This window comes from Micropterus salmoides, unplaced genomic scaffold (genome assembly GCF_014851395.1).
Source record: "Micropterus salmoides isolate LMB-PRFRI ecotype aquatic unplaced genomic scaffold, ASM1485139v1 Ms_hic_scaffold_7, whole genome shotgun sequence".
NCBI classification, from domain to species: domain Eukaryota; kingdom Metazoa; phylum Chordata; class Actinopteri; order Centrarchiformes; family Centrarchidae; genus Micropterus; species Micropterus salmoides.
In genome coordinates, this window is record NW_024044459.1 from 36,506,416 (window position 1) to 36,525,708 (window position 19,293).

Sequence of the window (19,293 nt, forward strand, 5' to 3'; positions counted from 1 at the left end):
TGAGTCAGCAGAGGCAGGGATATATAAATCAGTTGTTGTAGATGCTCCCATATACAAAGTTCCCCTTGAGCTTTATTTATAGAGGAAGGCTTCACTGAGCTCTAAATCTCCTCAGTGTGAAATTACATGGTGACAGCAAAACAGTCTTATTATACAGGATGCACTGAAAAACAATAACCTCAAACAGGAAAAGAGGTAAATAGAGGTAAACATCAATCCCTAATTTAGGGAAATTTACAGACAAATATGTTTATCACACACACACAGATGGGTCTTAACTTTGGTCATCTGCAGTCACCAAACTGAGATCCATGCTGCCCTTAAAAACATTTTTAATGTTGTGAATAAGATTAATAAGATTATTTAAAATCTACTTCCTTCAGGTCTCTGGTGTTTCCAGCAGAGTGACATCATGGCGTCTGCAGCATCAGGTGAGTCCATTCAGACTGTGTTAGTCTGGATAACACTCTTCTCTCTCTGTCCACATATAATACAGATAACTAAAGAGCTGCGTCCTCAGATTTAAATCAGGTCTGTGAGTCCTGAATTGAACTCATCGAATTGGTCAGTCTCATTTTAATCTAACTGTTGCTCATCTGGACTAACATACCAAAGTAAAGGCAGAACAATGATCACTTTTACTGAAATTATGATCTTGGCACTGATTGATAACATGGAAAATGTAAGCCTAAAGTGTCTAACATTGTCACTGTTTGAAATACAGTAGAAACAAAGTTTGTAGTGATAATTTCTGCCTGTGGTAAAACCGTGCTACGTTTGCAATGGGCATTGACCCTGTGAATTCATCAAATTACACCTTGGTGACCACAGTAGCCAAGCAATACAAACAAATAATTTAGACTTTATGCAAATTCTGAAAGTAAGCATTATCCCTTGTATTATGCACACGGTCTTTGTAAGAGCATATGTGTTTTTTTTGTGTTGGGTGCAGAACTCTAGTGGGCCAGTAGGTGGCACCTGTCTGCTTTCTGTCAAAGGTAATTTAAGCAGAAACCTGTCACGGTTTGCTGTGTGTTCAGGCAGGTTCAGGCCTCTTAACATTTCAGTGGCTCGCCCACAGGCCGTCAGGTCCTGGCAGCAGCTTTCGGTATGTGCACACAGCTGATATGTTAACTTCTTACTCATGTGATGCACCATTTGAAAGCTAAAATCCTTGTGATTCCACCAATGCAAACCATTTCAAGATACAGTCGCCACAGCGGGTACAATCAGCGCCTCTGTCAGACCAACCAGTGCAAGCAAAATTGACGCGACTCATCTATGAAGCCTCATAGTAATCCAGCCAGGGAACCCCCTCTGTGGCGTAGCCTGAGGACTGTGTGGAGGCTATCTGGCTGAGGTCTAGCAGGCCGGGGTTCAGGGCTAGGAGGTTTAGCACGCTGGGAAGTTACTGAACAGAACTCGAACACAGTCTGATAATCAATAGTCTTACTAGTCGTACTGTCACGGTTTGCCGTGTGTTCAGGCAAGTTCAGGGTTAAGGACCCAAATGCAGGGCACAAAGGCAGAACAGGTTCAGTCTTTTAGTATTTATTGATAAGAGGAAATAAACAGAGTAGTCCAATCTCAACAATGGAAGTCCACATACAAAGGTAAACCAAAACAAGCAACAAAAATCCATAGAACAGAAAGCAAAATCCGAAAACAGACTGGCAGACACACACGACGAGAATATATCAATATCAGTTTTATTTAGAAGATCAACAACAAACCAGCAAGGACAGAACAGAACTGACAGACATTTAAGCACAAGGTAACGAGCAGGACAGGAGCACATGAGGAAATCAGACAGAACACACACACAGGCAGGAAGGGTGATGGACAGACAGAAAACACAGACAGGTTACAAAGCAGGCCAAAACTCAAACAAAATACACAGAGTCCAACTAAAACATGGCAGACTGTCAGAATCACGACACACAGGCAGACAGAGTGATAACTGGATGAAAACACAAAAACACAAATACAGAGCAGACAAGGCAAAACTAATACAAGCACAGACCAAAACCAAACAAGACGGTAAACCGACAGAAACAATACTCAAAGTACAGAACAAACCAAGCAGACAAAATAATTTAATACAGACAGGCTCCAAATAAGACAGAACTGTCTTTTAAACAAAAATGGTAAGAATAAACAACCTTATTTTCTAAGACACTAGTTGACTCTGGTGGCTGGTTGAGTCTGTCTATGCAACCCTCCAACCCGTTCTCACTCCCAAGTCGTCATATGGATGCATGGTCAAGAGCCACAGTTTGTGACGCACTGGGGATCCCTTTACCGTCACACTTCAACGTATTGGGGGAAGCCCTGTAGCATCAGTTTTTGACAGTAAAGGTAGGTATATGATATTTGACCGAACAGACTGAGTAAGGAGATTGTTGGGATGGATGGAGGGAGTGCCAGAACCTTGACTGTGAACCCCCATGTGAAACAAAAAGTCAACATTACATATTTTTATTTAGGCAAGTTACTAAATTGACGTAAGTGAGGTTAGTTAACATAAAAGTGTTAACTGATGTGTAGAAACTTGCGGTTGTGGAAGCTGGATAATGTATAGAGCTTCTGCATTGGCACACCAGTTAAAGTATCAGGACCAGAGATGAGAGCCGTTCAACAGTTTATTGTCCTTAGTTTCCCACTTCAACAGTTGACTGACCGATGATTGAACAGCTAAAAGGCAAATGAAAACAATCAGTAGACAGAAGGTACTCTAGCTGGTCATAATCAAATTAAAGCACTTATTAGCTGATAAACAAGGAAACAATAAGGATAGCAGATATATACATTTCGGATAACCCCTACTTCCCACAGTCCTTGAACAGGTCCTTCTTCAGCGGAAGACAGCTTAAAGAGAAGGGCAGTGTCTGTACAATGTCATGGGATGCATTCCATTTTGTTTCTATTTTTTTTTTTTTTTTACAGTAATGTTACCAGTGCGCACAATATTACGTCGGCGTCAATACTGAAAGTATAGTAAGGCTGTTAGCCATTCAGCTCAAATCTGGTGGAATATTACTCTAAGGTGTAACGTACTACAGGAGTAAAGCAAGGTAAACCCTTTGCCAACAAATGTTAAACAAACCCAGCTTGCCAGTTTCAGTAAGTCACTCAAAACCCAACAAGATCTTAACAGCTACTTATTGTGCCAGAGCGTTAAGACAATAACTTGTGACCTATCAGTGCCCAGACTCCCTTTCATTATGGTTTCAACTAAACTTAACCTATAAGATATGAACTGGATACATCTCAACCTTTTGATCAAATTACAACTTTAAGCATTACAACTCTGGGCAACTGGGCAATATTTTTTTTCTCTCTCTGCGAAGGCAGCCTGTACCCACCGCATATGAAGTTCAATGTCCAACCCTGTCACCAAACCTGTCCGGTGCTCTGCGAACCCTCATGGGCCTACGAGGAGCGGTAGAGTCCAAAGAGGGGTGGCGGGTCGGCTCACCTGCAGGGTGTTTGAGCCCAGCCTCGCCAGGTTGAGGCTGGGCAGGGGTGTCAAAAAACTGGCTGCTACCCGGAGAAGCTGGCGAGGAGACTGGCAGCAAAGACTGGAAATCCTGGAGGTCCTCACCGGCAGTATCATCAGTATCCACTGAAGTATCCCATGGGAGAAGGGGACTGACATCTGAGTCAGCAGGGGGTAACACTTCCTGGTGTCAGCTCCTTGGAAAACCCAGCCATTGTCCAGCGGTGTCCTAGCATGGTAGGGTTTGAGCTTGTCATGATGCACTACCTTGGCCTTTGTCCTGGGGTTCTTTTGGATCCGGTATACTAAGTCACCCAATAAACCCACAATGAAGTAGGGACCTTCGTAGGATGGCAGGAATTTCTGTACTTTGTTTTTCACTCTCTTGGTACCTTTGATCAGATACCACACTGCATCCCCGACCTTGTGCTGGACTTGACAGATGTTTTTGTCGTACTGTCTTTTAGCGTGCTCAACAGATCTTCCCAGAGACTCCCGCGCCAACTGGTGAGCAAGCTACACCCGTTCTCTGAGTTGCACAACATAATGTGGAGGAGTAGTGGCCTGGTTACCGTCTGGTGGCAAGCCAGCAACCAGGTCCACTGGCTCTGTTATCTCCCGCCCAAAAAGCATCATGTTCGGTGTCAGGCCCGTGGAGCTGTGTTTGGTTGCGTGATAAGCCATTACAGCATAAGGGATCATCACATCCCAGTCCCAGTGACATCGCTCAGCGGTGGTAGCCAAAACTCTCTGCAGGGTGACGTTAAAGCGCTCCACTTGTCTATCCGACTGGGGGTGAAATGGGGTGGTTCGTGTCTTCGTGATACCCAGCGTTTCACACATCCCCCGAAACACAGCTGATTCAAAGTTTGTGCCCTGGTCACTGTGCAGGCAGTGTGGAGCTCCATATCTGCACACCCACTCCGAGGTGATCTTTTCAGCAACTGTTGACGCTTGTTCATTGGGAACTGGATAGGCTTCCACCCACTTGCTAAAGTAGTCCTGCACCACTAGTATAAAGCGGTTGTGCCTTTCCGTCTCATTTAGCGGCCCCATCAGGTCTACTGCGATCCTCTCCATGGGGGCACCAACCCGCAATGTGCCCATGGCGGCTTTGATGGTTTTCCGGGGACTAGCTTTCGCAGCGCAGCTAACGCATGTGCGGCACCACAGGGTGACATCATCCCTCATGTTATACCAATAGTACCTGTTTCTGAGACGGGCGAGAGTCCTCTCCACACCGAAGTGGCCACCAAGTGGGCCGTCGTGCATCTGTTCCATCACGGAGCTGCGGTACAGGTGGGGCAGGAGAATCTGGGGATAGAACACTTTCCTTTCAGTGCAGTAGAATTTTCTTAACAGTATTCCATCTTTCAGGTAGAGCCTCTTCTACTGTGCCCAGTAGGCTTTGGTGGCAGGGCTGCAGTGTGCTACGTCGGCCCACCGTGGCCGGTCCCCCATTTGGTAAGTCCACTCCCTCACTGGTGCTATGTCTGGGCCAGCCATCTGAGCACAGTCCAACTGCTCCTGGGTCCAGCCACTGAACAGCTCAGTCCTTGGAGATTCACTCACCCGGCAGATGTTTGGATGGGACAGGTCACCGCTGCCGCCACTGGACGGGTCCACTACCCCCACTGGTGGGAGCCCCGTAGAGGTTATCACAGCAGTTCCTCCAGCAGGGTCATCGGTCAGGTTACATTGCACCCCTTTATGGTGCTGTTGTGGATGGAGGTCAGGCTCCAGCACACCACATGGGCACAGCTTACGACAGGGTCTCCTAGAAAGTGCGTCTGCATTTTGATGATGCCTCCCCGGACGATGTAGCACCTGGAAGTCGTACTCTGCCAGTTTTTCAAGCCAGCAGGCCAGCTGGCCCTCTGGCTCCCTCAGTCTAGTCAACCAGCGCAGACTGCTGTGATTGGTTCTGATAGTGAATGTTCTCCCCAGCAGGTACTGTCTGAAATGGGTGGTGAACTCCACTGCTGCCAGGAGCTTTCATCTGGTGGTGCAGTAGTTTTGCTCTGTGGCTGAAAGCCGCCTGCTCCCATAGGCTAGGAGCCTCTCCTCACCCCCTTGTACCTGGGACAGGACTGCCCCAATTCCCCAATCGCTGGCATCTGTGTTGAGGAATAAATCACCGTTATCAAGGGGGTAGCCCAGAACAGGTGCCGACGTCAACCTGCGCTTTAGTCCATCAAAAGCTTCTTGGCATGCGTCTGTCCAGTTAAAGCGTACATACTTTTTGGTGAGCTCATGTAGGGGCTTGTCCAACGTGACAAAGCATCGGTAGTAGGATGCCAGGTCAATAAAACTGTCGCACCTCTGAAATGTTTTGGGGCATGGACCACTCGATCACTTTCTGGATTTTTTCGGGTTCAGTGGAGAAACCTTTGGCGGAGACGATGTGCCCCAGGTAAGCCACCTGCTCCCGGAACAGGCAGCACTTGGAAGGTTTCAGCTTCAGGTTAGCTTCGCGTAGTCTGTTGAAAACTTGACCAAGCCTCTCCAACATTTCAACGCCATCTCTCCCCAGGACTATGATGTCATCAAGATATACCAAGCATGTCTCCCACTGTAATCCAGCCAGGACACGGTCCATGAGTCTTTGAAATGTTGCCGGGGTGTTGCATAGTCCGAAAGGCATCACGTTCCACTCAAACAATCCTCTCCTAGTGCAGAATGCAGCCGCCTTGTGGGTCCGTGGTGTCATCTCCACCTGCCAGTATCCTGATGTTAAGTCCAGCGTGCTGAAGTATTGGGCTGTGGACAGGGTGTCCAGGGTGTCCTGAATGCGTGGGAGAGGATAGGCATCTTTAATAGTCACATCCAAGATGGCGGCAGATCAACAGAGTGCTGTGTTGCTCTGAGAAGCATGTCTTGCTTTTTAATGTGTTGTAATGTGAAATTTTAGTCTGAAAATAGAGTCACTTTTAGCTTTAAAGTCCAAGCCTTTCTTGAGCTTTTTATATTACAGTTTATATTACAGTTTGGACTCTAAATTAGACTCCGCACATGTGCGACTAGCCTGTAGGCTGTTTCCTCACCTTGGGCCTGCACCACCTGGCTGCTAGCAGATTCCACACCCTGGGCCTGCACTGCCGGGCTGCTAGCTGTTATCCACCCTGGGCCTGCACCACAGCTGCTTTTCTGCCCTGGCTGCTAGCTGTTTCTCCACCCTGGGCCTGCACTGCCTAGCTGCTCCTTTACCCTGGCTGCTGGCTGTTTTTTACTCCCTGGGCCTGCACCACAGCTGCTTTTCTACCCTGGCTGCTAGCTGTTTCTCCACCCCGGGCCTGCACTGCCTAACTGCTCCTTTACCCTGGCCGCTAGCTGTTTCTTACTCCCTGGGCCTGCACTGCCTGACTGCTAGCTGCTCCTCTACAACTGGGCCTGCACCGCCTGGCTGCTAGTTGTTTCTTCACTCTGGGCCTGCACTGCCTGGTTGCTAGCAGTTTATCCACCTGCTAGCTGCTAGCTGTTTCTTCACTCTGGGCCTGCACTGCCTGGTTGCCAGCTGTTTATCCACCCTGGGCCTGCACTGCCTGGCTGCTAGCTGTTTCTTCACCCTGGGCCTCCACTGCCTGGTTGCTAGCTGTTTATCCGCCCTGGGCCTGCACTGCCTGGCTGCTAGCTGTTTCTTCACCCTGGGCCTGCACTGCCTGGTTGCTAGCTGTTTTACCACTCTGGGCCTTTACCAACTGGCTGCAAGCTGTTCTCCACCCTGGGCCTGCATCGCCTGGCTTCTAGCTGCTTCTCTACTCTGGGCCTGCTCTGCCTGGCTTCTAGCTGTTTCCCCACCTTGGGCCTGCTCTGCCTGGCTTTTAGCTGTTTTTCCACCTTGGGCCTGCACTGCCTGGCTGCTGGCTCTTGACTGCAATTCCAATACCAAAATTGCTGATCCTACCTGGTATGACTTTCAATTTAAATATGCATATCCAATTTAAATATCCAAGTGTATTGCTGTGCCTTCTGCTCATTTGTCACAATTCTTACAAAAGTCATGATAAATTGTCTACATGTGATTTTGGAAAGACTCTGGGTGCCCATACTTATGAACATATCCGAGTTAATGTGAACTACGATCATAACAAATCAATTGCTCCTACGTATAAAATGCCAATATCAAAACTTTGTGTGTCCTACAACCTTGAGTCATAAAACAACTCCTTAGTTTCCTAATTTTGTATGATTATTTTTCACTTAATGAAACCTCTATTATGTTACTTTCAATTGAGATTGTGTCTAAAAACACAATTCCCAAACGTTCTGGATACCAAAGACGACTAATTATTCTGTTACTCTTACTATCTGGAAATATACAACCAAACCCTGGCCCAGAGGTTCAAACCCCATCTGACTTTAAGTTCTTACCTGGCCTTAAAATAATTCATCTTAATGTTCGCAGTCTTCTACCTAAAATTGACCAAGTTCGAATCTGGGTAAGGTCAACAGGAGCAGATATAGTTGTTATTTCTGAAACATGGCTAAACAAATCTATATCTGACAATGATGTTTGCATAGATGGCTTTCAAATCTATCGTGTTGATAGACTAGCTAAAGGTGGGGGAATTGCCATTTATGTAAACACATCTCTCCATGTAGATTTATTAGAAGCTGAATCTCTCTGTAAACAATTTGAACTTTTAATGCTAAAGGTTGAAATTGCTAAGGGTTTACATGTAAATGTTGTGGGATGTTATAGGCCTCCTTCAGCCACCTCTAACACACTCCAATTACTAAAGGATTTTCTATTTATGCTCGATTCAGATGAAACTATACTAATTGCAGATTTAAACTGGGACTGGCTTAGCCCAAATTCTGATGATTTCAAAATTGTATGTGATCAATTAAATCTAACACAATTAATTGTATCCCCTACTCATCCAAATAATAAGTGTCTTTCAAACATTGATTGATCTGATCTTAACAAATGCCCCACATAAATACTGTTCAACCGGGGTGTTTTGTAATGATCTCAGTGACCACTGTATTGTGGCCACTGTTAGAAATACCAAAATGAGTAAAAGAAAACCACGAGTCATTATAAAAAGAGATTTAAAACATTTCAATGAACAGGCATTTTACCATGACCTTTCTAAGTGCCAATGGAACAGAATTAACCTTATTCCAGATGTAGAAACAGCCTAGTCATTTTTCTATGAGTGTTTCATGGCTATTGTTAATAAGCACGCTCCTTTTAAGAAATTTAGAATTAAAGGTAGAGATAATCCTTGGTTTACACCAGATTTGGCGAATGCTTTACATGAGAGGAACTTAGCATGGACGAAAGCAAGAATAACTGGTTTAAAATGCGATTGGGATCATTTCAGAAAATTAAGAAATAAAAGTTCCTCCCAAATTGAAAATGCCAAGTCTAAATTCTACTTGTCAACTACAACTGATAGTCTAAATGACCCTAAAAGATTTTGGAAAACAATAAAATCTCTCTCTGCAGAAAATAACTCACAGGTCTTGCCAAAATATATTGTCCATAACTCATCAAATATTTATGATAAAGTTGAAATGGTAAATTGTTTCAACCAACATTTTATTTCATCTACACCCTCCATAAATTCAAGCAACACTGGGACTGTTCCGGAACAACCCTCTGATGCATCAACATTTAGTTTCCAGCCTTTTACTTTGTGTCAAGTCCGCAAAGCACTACAATCATTGGATGCACGTAAACCACAAGGACCTGACTTAATTGATCTGTATTTTCTAAAAATTGCAGCTGATTTAATAGCAAAACCTTTGACTGATATTTTTAACTTAAGTTTGACCACTATGCAAATTCCCAAAATCTGGAAATCAGCTTTTGTCACACCATTATTCAAAGGTGGTGATCCAAAAATTGTTAATAACTACAGGCCAATTTCAAAACTTTGTATCTTATCAAAAATTTTGGAATCTTTAATAAATGAACAGTTGAAAGAATTTTTGTATTCCAACAACATTTTATGCAAATTCCAGTCAGGCTTTAGGAAAGGTCATAGTACCATAACAGCAACATTGAAGGTGATCAACGATATCTCAACAGCTCTTGACAATAAGCAACATTGTGCAGTGCTTTTCATTGATTTGTCAAAAGCCTTTGACTCTGTAAACCACAGTTTACTCAAAGAGAGACTGATCAATATTGGATTATCTAAAAAGGCAGTTGGATGGATCTGTAATTATCTTACTGACAGGTCCCAATGTGTTAAATCAGATAATAATTGTTCTAATATTCTTTCCTTAACTAAAGGAGTGCCCCAAGGCTCTGTTTTGGGGCCACTTTTATTTACTATCTATGTGAACAATGTTGGCCAGGATCTTGTGGACACCAATTACCATTTTTATGCTGATGATATGGTTATCTATAGCCTTGCAAAAACTCTTAGTGCCTGTGTCTCTACCTTACAAAACGCTTTTAACAAAGTTCAGAATATGTTTCTACAACTGGATCTTACTTTAAATGCAAATAAGAGCAAGTTGATGTTATTCTCAAAAGCAAAGAGCAATCTGCACATAAGTCCTCCAATTGTCACTCTTCAAGGGGCAGAAATCGAAAGAGTTAAATCTTTTAAATATCTAGGTATTTTAATTGATGACAGTCTTAGTTTTAAAGGACATGTTGAACATTTGGTTAGGAAACTGAGACTGAAAATTGGCTTTTATTTTAGAAATAGGCTATGTTTTTCTTTCAATGCAAAAAAGAAACTTGTAGCTGCAACATTTACACCCATTCTGGATTATGGTGACCTCATTTATATGAATGCCCCGACCCAAGTATTGAAACTATTGGACTCTGTTTACCATGCCGCATTGAGGTTTATCACAAACTGTAAGCCTCGCACACACCACTGTGAACTTTATACACGTGTGGGCTGGCCAGCACTGGAAAATCGTAGACTCAGTCATTGGTATATGTTTATTTATAAGGGTATTCTGCGTCTGCTCCCCTCATATCTTTGTGAATATATTCAACCAAAAGGGGCTGGACTGTATTCTTTACGCTCACAAGACTCACTGCTACTGTCTGTACCAAGTGTCCGCACAGAAGCTGGTAAGGTGGCATTTCACTTTTCTGCCCCCACAACATGGAACAATTTACAAAAATTCTGGAAATTAAAGGAACTGGTTTCAATAGGCCAATTTAAACTCTTGCTCAAAGGTTTGGAAATGAAATCTATGGTTTGTAAATGTTTTTAAATAGTCTTATGAAATTGTTATGAAATTGTCTGAAATGTACTGAATTGTTGTGATCTGTGCCGCTGTCTTGGCCAGGACTCCCTTGAAAAAGAGATTAGTAATCTCAATGGGATTTTCCTCGTTAAATAAAGGTTTAATAAAATAGTCCGTTCATTTAAGGTTCTGTAATCCACACATAGCCGTGGGCTCCGATCCTTTTTCCTCACCATTACAATTGGAGCAGCCCAGTTGCTGTTGCTGGGCTGGGCGACACCAGCCTCCAGGCTTTGCTGCACCTGCTGGTCTGCTGCAGTCTGTTTATCCCTGGCCATCCTGCATGGAGGTTGCTTCACAGGGGGCCCTGGGGTGGTCAAGATATCGTGACGCACAAGGTTGGTGCAGCCTAGATCAGTGGGCCCCGCAGAGAAAACATCGCTGTAGGACTGCAACAGGTTGGCCAATCTACCACGGTCAGCCTCACACAGCGTGGCGCAGCTGTCAGCGAACAGGGTCTACAGGTGAAAAGGTACAGGAGCAGGGACAGTGTTAGTAATCGATGCAATGGCAGTGTTAATAGGCACAGATGCTGCTGGGGCCCTTGGTGTCTGTTGCTCCACCTTCTCCAATACCGTTGCTGGCTGGAGAACACCGGCCACAGCCCCTCTCCTCAAGGTGACAGGTGCAGCTCCGGGATTAAAGACCCTAATGGGAATGTTGGCGGATTTCCGCGTCTGCACCACAACATGAGCAACCAGTAGACAGTGCCTCTCGATGAAACTCTTTGTTGGACTCAGCATCATGTCCCCTTTAGCAGCGTGCCGAAGGCGAGCTGTGCCAGGCACCACGTACTCGCACCCGGACTCCAACACTGTAGCGCGGGCCACTCTCACAAGGTGTGCCTCCGGGTGGCGGGCGGAGTTAAATTGGGGCACTTTCTCACCAAAAGGGTCACCTCCCTGCGGCCATAGTCCAAAAGAGCATTCGCCTGTCACAAGAAGGGGTGCCCTAGGATGACTTTGGTGCTCCCGGCTGCATCAACCATGATGAAGTTCACGTCAGTGACTCGGCCCCCAATATGCACTGGCAGAACAACCTCCCCCAGAACGGCCAGGCCCCCAGGGCCGATGCCTTGCAAGATCTGTGCAACTGATGGCTGTATTGGAGGTCTGAACTCAGTGGGGAGAGTGTTGAAGTGATAGAGTGGCAGCACGTTCCTTCGTGCACCAGAATCTAGCAAAGCACAGAGTTCGAGTCCTTGTATTAATATCTGAACACACATCTCATCCTCCTGGCTCTTGGTACAGGTGACCACTGTAGCTGGATCGGGTGCCTGGCTCATGCTGACAATGTAGGCCTGCTGTTTGGGTTGGCGGGGGAGTGGCAGTTTTTCTGGAGATGACCTAGTCCAGAGCAGTTATGGCAAATGATGTCTCCTGCGTTCTTTCTTGCAGACTTGTCCCTTTTGGGCCAACATTGTTGCTTAGGCCTCGGCCCCCGCTCTGGCGCGCCAGTGTGCCTCGCGCCCCCCCACTCCAGCTCACTATGTGCAGGTCCATGAGTACTTTCAAACACTGTAGCTGCCCTGGCTCTCGGCTCAAAGGACCTCCGCACGCCTGGCTGCATCAGTTGCGTGATGGCCCTGGCGGCGCGCCTGGTGGTTTCATACCTGTGTTCTATTTCATAAGCTCTAGCCAGGGTGCGTGGTCGCTCCTCCAGCAATCTTTGGACTACCTCAGCATCGGCTAGAGCGTTAGTGAAAATCTCCACACTGATGGCATCCTGTTCCAGCTCAGCACGATCAGCATACACAGTAGAAACTTTCTCGTAAATGTCATTCCTCAGGCTGTGCAAGGCTTCACTTGGCCCCCTAACCCTCTGTCTCAGTTCAATACCTATGGCCGCTGCACACTCTGAGCATGGTCTGTAGGCTGCTTCAATTTTGTCCACCATCCTCTGGTAGCTCCATCGATCAGATCTGGGGTTTTTATGGATGATGGAGCCAGCTGCTCCGGTGAGACTGAATCTCAGTTGAACAGCCTTGGTCTTCTCAGACCAGTGATTTGCTCTCGCACAGCTTTCAAAGTGGTAGAGAAAGTCTTTCCATGAGCCTGATCCATCAAAATGGCTTGGTCACTGTGTGGGAATCCACTCTCTCTGCCCACAAAGTTCCTCATCACTGCTGTCTACCGCTTCACTTTGATGCACTACGTGAGATGAACAGCCCCGCAGTGCAGGCCTGGTCCTCCTACATTCAGGCTGTCTACCCGGTAGAAGCAGTGCATCACAGGGCAGAATGAGGTCATGGCCCTGGGCTTGCGATGCAGGACCATGCCTCACAGACAGGGGAATACACTGAGTGCAAGGTGACAGAGTCTGCTGATGATATGCTGTATGGGCTGGGGGTAATTCAGGGTTTGTCATATGGTAACTGTAATTCACAGGGATGAAATGGTTAACTATTGGGCTGCTGGCGATGAGAGCGGCAGCCTGGCTTAGGCCGATTCCAGTCCCGTAATGTGTAGCTGGGGTGGATGTTACATTTCGGGAGCAATCACAATCCTTTTTATAGGAAGCTCCTACATTCAACTCACCGTCCGCCGCGAATTGCCGCTCTGCTGGTGTTCGAAAAGGGTTAGCCGACACTGAGGACGGTGGTGTGAGCGGCCACGCTACACTCGGTGGCAGGGCTAATGTGTGGGCCGCTGCTTCACGTGCGGCTAATGTTAGCTCCATACTGGTCACAAATGGGTTACCGCTGTCTCCCTCATCAATACGTCCAAAGTTCATTTGGTTAACTGAGTCCACATCCTCTCTAGCAGTCCCTCTTATGTCCACCAAGAATGGGTTGTTGCTAGTATTAGGGCTCGTTAATTCCGCAAGTCTCCTAGCTCCGGCCGTAGCTTTAACGTTAACGTTACCTCCGGGCGCCGTCATTCTCTCCCTCCGTCCATGACGAGTCTTCACCTATCCTCTTCTTTGCAAAGTTGATATCCCGGACGAGCCCCCAGTGTTACCTTCTCAGCTTTCTGCTCAGAACCGTCGTTGAGAACAGACTGGCGTTCAATGATTAACTTAGTCTGGCTCGCAGCTGGTAACTAGCTTTAGCAGTCCGGGCCACTCATTAACATGATTAAGACGTCGTTGCAGCGTTCGTCAGCAGGAACTTTATTTCTCCTTTACAGCAGTAATTCACACATTACACGGCTCGTCGGCACTCCACCAGAGCTTGTTTTGTCAGTCTCACCCACTAGCTGAACGGTTTTTAACTTACTCTCCCCAGCCACGTTAGCAGATCACACACACTTGTTTTTCTTCCTGTTTCCCACACCACCACCGTCCTTAAAGGGCCAGGACGGTGACAATAGGTTGCATGTATATAGACAGAATACCGGCACATTTTTCTCTCTACTTAGCAAAGCCAAAGCATTGACACACATGCAATTAAAATCCAACTACATATTTTACAACACTGACAAGAAAAAACACTACTACTACATTACTTCTGTGGTGAGTACGGTCCATTGTCATGACAGCAACAGTTACTCGCATAATCACGCTCTTTAGTGATTTTGCCTACGAAATTAAAGTGCAAGAACTTTTGCAGAAATGCTTTATTTTGAGTTGAATTGAGAGCATTTACTTTCTGAAAATTCTGAATGACACTCAAAGAGTCTTTGGCCCCCTGCCCGGCCTCCAGACACGTCTCGTTTCGTCTTCCTTTCTGACCAGGGACTCTATTTTGTTGTCTTCTGGCCCTGGACTTTGGCCATCCTCCTGTCCCCCCTCCACCCACTCTGAAAAGAGGCGTATATAGATAAAAATGGTTCATTCTAACGTAATAAAACATAACAGTTCACATTAGGAAATGTCTTTATTCACCACTGAAAATATAGTAATGGATATTATATTGCATTTCTGTCAATAGAGCCTCCTAAATATTATGTTCAGGAATTGTCACATATACTATATTGATTATCTGTATACAGTACATCTACAGACAAAGAGAAACAGTTGAAACACCAAAAGTTACCAAAGTTGACACTAACCCAGAACATTGACCAACCCTGGAATGACTGAAGAGATCTCCGCACGTCGGCCAATTGCAGTGATTTCAGCCTCAGATTGACTTTATATAATTTTTTATCTTTCTCCATTTTACAGCATCTGGATTCAGGATTGTGCTGCTGGGAAAAAGTGAGGACAAACAGAAAAAACTCCAAAACTTCATCATCAGGGACCAAAAACTCCCCCAATCACACACTTTATGACAATCAACGGAGAGTGGAGAGGAAAACCATTAACAGTAGTGAAAACTCCAGACATCTTCAGTCTGACTGTGGAGAAGCTGAGAAGAGAGGTGAAGAGCTGTGAGACTCTTTGTCATCCTGGACCAAATGTTCTGCTGCTGTTAGTGAAGCCTTCTGATTTCACTGAGGAGAACAGACAAACACTGAAGTTCATCCTGAGTTTGTTTGGTCAAGATGCTTTTAAACACTCAATGGTCATCAGCACACATGATGGAACAAGTAGCTCTGTCAGTCAGCTGCTTCAAGACTGTGGAGGAAGACACTACAGGATGGTAGAAGAAGACCATGGACAGCTGATGGAGAAGATTGAGAACATTGTGCATGAAAACAGAGGAACCTTCCTCACCTTCACTGAAGAGACCATCAGACCAAAGTCTGAACACATCAAACCAGCTTTAAACCTGGTTCTGTGTGGGAGGAGAGGAGCAGCTAAGACTTCAGCAGCCAAGGCCATTTTAGGTCAGACAGAGTTTCATTCAGTCTCCAACTCATCAGAGTGTGTTAAACATCAGGGAGAGGTGTGTGGACGTTGGGTTTCCCTGGTGGAGCTGCCTGCCTTGTATGGAAAACCTCAGGAGGCAGTGATGGAGGAATCACTCAGGTGTATCTCCCTCTGTGATCCTGAGGGCGTCCATGTCTTCATCCTGGTCCTACCTGTGGGTCCCCTCACTGATGAAGACAAGGGAGAGTTAAAGACCATCCAGAACACATTCGGCTCTCGAGTCGATGACTTCACCATGATTCTGTTGACTGTGGAGTCAGATCCTGCAGCTCCAGCTGTTGTTAACTTTGTAAAGGAAAACAAGGACATCCAGGAGCTCCGTCAGAGCTGTGGAGGAAGATATGTTGTTCTCAACATCAAGGACAAGCAGCAGATCCCAGAGCTGCTGGACATGGTGGAAAAGATGAGACAATCTGAAAATAAACCATCCTGCTATACAGCTGTAACATTTGCACGTGCACAAATGGAAAAGGTCATACAACTAGAGAGGATAATAAAGAAGAACAAGATCACTTGTAAGTACTTTGAATTAAAATGTTTTTCTGTGTCCTGAACCATGTTGATCATCACAGTCTTGAACCTTCACTGTAGCTGCTGAGAATATTTAAAGTAACTCCAGGTCTTCTTATTTCCCAGGTGATGATGAGGAGCAGAGCCCAGAGAGTCTCAGGATTGTGCTGATAGGGAAGACTGGCTGTGGAAAGAGCTCTACAGGAAACACCATTCTAGGAAGAGACGAGTTTAAAGCTGAATCAAGACAAACATCAGTCACCAAACTTTGTCAGAAAGCACAGAGTGAAGTGGACGGTCGTCCGGTCGTTGTGGTCGACACTCCTGGTCTGTTTGACACAACTTTGTCCCATGAAGAGGTTTATGAGGAGATGGTGAAATGCATCAGTCTTCTGGCTCCAGGACCACATGTCTTCCTGTTGGTGTTACAGATCGGGAGATTTACAGAAGAGGAGAAGGAGACATTAAAACTCATCAAGAAAGCCTTTGGGAAGAATGCTGAAAAGTTCACCATCATTCTTTTAACTGGAGGAGATAAACTAAAGCGTGAGAAGCGAACCATTGAAGAATACATTGAAAATAGATGTGATGATTCCTTTAAGAAGCTGATCTCTGACTGTGGAGGAAGATACCATGTGTTTGATAACTATGATGAAGAAAACCGCACACAAGTCAGTGAGCTGATAACCAAGATTGACACCATGGTGAAGGAAAATGGAGGCAGCTGCTACACCAATGAGATGCTGCAAGAGGCCGAGGCAGCTATAAAGAAAGAAATGGAGAGAATCCTGAAGGAGAAGGAAGAAGAGATGAAGAGAGAGAGGGAGGAGCTTCAAAGAAAACATGAGGAGGAAATGGAAGAGATGAAAAGAAGAATGGAAGAACAGAGAGCAGAAACTGAAAAGGAGAGAAAACTGAGAGAAAAACAACTTAAAGAAAAGGAGGAGAAGATAAAGAAGGAACGTGAGGAGAGAAACAAAGAACAGGAAATGAGAGAAGAAGAAGACAGGAAGAGAAAACAACAGGAAGAAATTCAACGACAGGAGTGGAAACGAAAGTTTGAAGCTTTGGAGCAAAATATAAGATCAGAATCAGAATCAAAGGAAATGATTTACAGAAAGCTGAAGGAGAGCAGAGAAGAGATGAGAAAAGAACGAGAGAACTGGGAGAAAACACAAAAAGAATGGTGGGAAAAACGATGTCAAGAAAACGAAGAGAGACGACAGGAGGAACAAAGAAGACTTAGAAAGCTTCAAGAAGAATACAAACAGGAAAGAGAAAATGATGAAAAGAAAAGAAAGGAAGAGGACAGAATCAGAAGAGAAAGAGAGGAAAAAGAGAAAGAAGACATTGAGGAGAAACATAAGGAGAAAATGGAGAATCTGAAAAAGATATATGAAGAGATGGCCAGACAGAAAGCTGAAGAGTTTAATGAATTCAAAGAGAAACACAAGAAGGAGTTTGAAGCTCTGATCAAACAACTGGAATATGCCACAAGATCATGGTGTCCCATTTTTTAAGGATCTGTTTCACGTAAACGTCTCATCAACAGAACAGTTTCAGACGTTCTTCCTTTTTTCTGTTTTCATTTGTTTCAATAACGGAAACTTTAAAGAAGCGGAGATCTCATTGTAATATTTAGCAGTGTACGACACTGTGATGCAGACCATGGCCACAGACTTCTCATTGGCTGTCAGGTGTCTGTCTAAATCAGCAGCCTATAATATTAAACTACAGGCAACCATAGCAACAGTACTGAAACTAAAACCTCCTGCAGAAATCTCAGACTTGTTACACACACAGAAATTAAGATATAATTAAGTGTAGCCTATATTAAAATATGGTACGATATCAAATTAAGTAGGCTATAACACAATATATACAGTTATTTATATACATATATAGACGGACACATATACACCCAGAACATTCTGCAGCGCATTTTTTGAATTTGCATGTGGGGTGAATGTAAACAGCAGCAACCAGATGATAATATGGTAGAGTCCATCTTGACTGTGCACCAAACATCATCGATGTAGAACACAGTGAAACACAGTCTGTCTCCTCTCGTCTTGCGCTGACAGCTCGGTACACGAACCGCCCACCAAGAGTTTGATCGTGGATGTTGATGGCGCAGGTCTCTGTAAAGATGTGGGCACAACCCCCCACTTTTCTCCGGCGATTTCGGAGTTGGCTCATAGCCGAGGCGGTTTACTATGAGTGACTGGTCAATCGATCACACACTCAGACATAGGCTCAATAAACGGTTGAAACACGGATAAAAATGATGTAGGCCTATAGAAAACATGCAACAGAAGACAAAGGTGGTGCTGAAAAGTTAAGGGAGAAAAAAAGAGGCAGGTGCTGCAAAACGCCTCAATATTCGGCTACAGACTTTTCTTTTGTGCTGCTGTTACTTACAGCCTACTTGAAGACAGTACTAAGGACGCCAGCAGCAGGGTGGCTCATAACTTGTCACAAGTAGCCTAACGCAAATTTGCTAAATAAATAAAATAAGTCATGAGCCGTCATCCAGGCTGTGCGCCGTTACGCAGAAGAGCCCTGGGGTCGGGCGCTTGTCAAAGATTTAGAAAATCAGGCAAACACCTTTTCTGTTTAAGGCTTTATCGTTCTACTAATACAACTGAAATCTAGTGAGCGCACTCTATGGCACTGGTGGCCGTGTTGGAACTTGCCGTGCTTTAACAAGCCACTTTCCATTAACGGCGCATTAAAAGCGTATTTAGTCTCTGCAAAGCAAACGTAGACTTCGGGCTGTAACATCTAAGTCAGATGATCACTGGATTGATTCCGATATATTAACAGTATCCTGTTGTTGAAAAGAGCATCGCTTTCTTTTGTTCTTTCACATCGATTACTATTTGTTTTATAGTGAAGTCTGACGTCCATAAACAGAATGTTGCTGGTGAAACTGATCTTGGCTTTCACTCAGCTGCTACCAGATGTTATTTATTCAGGAAACAATCATTTTTGAGACGCAGAGAGAGAGAGAGAGAGAAAATATGGGTGGATAGAAGCGTCCTGTTGGGCTTTACACATGACGCACAGCTTCCTCTGAATGTAGGTTTACCTGCTTCAACAACGAGCTGCTCCGTGTTACTGCCACAATAATTCTTTGCATTGCTAAGATTATATAGATGCTTAAGGAATTATCAGATTCTATGGGCTGCCTGTGTTATTTCAAAGCAAGTGGTTTGGTAGGCTATGTCCATAATAAAAGAGACACATTCATGGAGATTTAAAGGAAAATAATTGTTTTAAACAGAAAAGGCTAAATTACA

At 44.9% G+C, this 19,293-nt stretch overlaps 2 protein-coding genes across 2 annotated transcripts in view; both read left to right on the top strand.

The window, feature by feature from the left end:
* The window catches only part of LOC119891530 (scavenger receptor cysteine-rich type 1 protein M160-like), a 667,824-nt gene that overhangs the window by 311,115 nt on the left and 337,416 nt on the right, over positions 1-19,293 (top strand). The window lies entirely within an intron of this gene.
* On the top strand, positions 14,894-18,929 carry LOC119891538 (GTPase IMAP family member 8-like). Its single transcript, XM_038703257.1, has 2 exons — positions 14,894-15,996; positions 16,118-18,929. The coding sequence occupies exons 1-2, from the start codon at positions 14,937-14,939 to the stop codon at positions 17,509-17,511; spliced, it is 2,454 nt and encodes an 817-aa protein (XP_038559185.1). The 5' UTR covers positions 14,894-14,936; the 3' UTR covers positions 17,512-18,929.

Bases quoted from the DNA above. Each gene is read 5' to 3' on its own strand.
- LOC119891538 (XM_038703257.1), top strand. From the start codon at position 14,937: ATGACAATCAACGGAGAGTGGAGAGGAAAACCATTAACAGTAGTGAAA. The intron at 15,997-16,117 runs GTAAGTACTTTG...CTTATTTCCCAG, and splicing joins AAAGAAGAACAAGATCACTT to GTGATGATGAGGAGCAGAGC.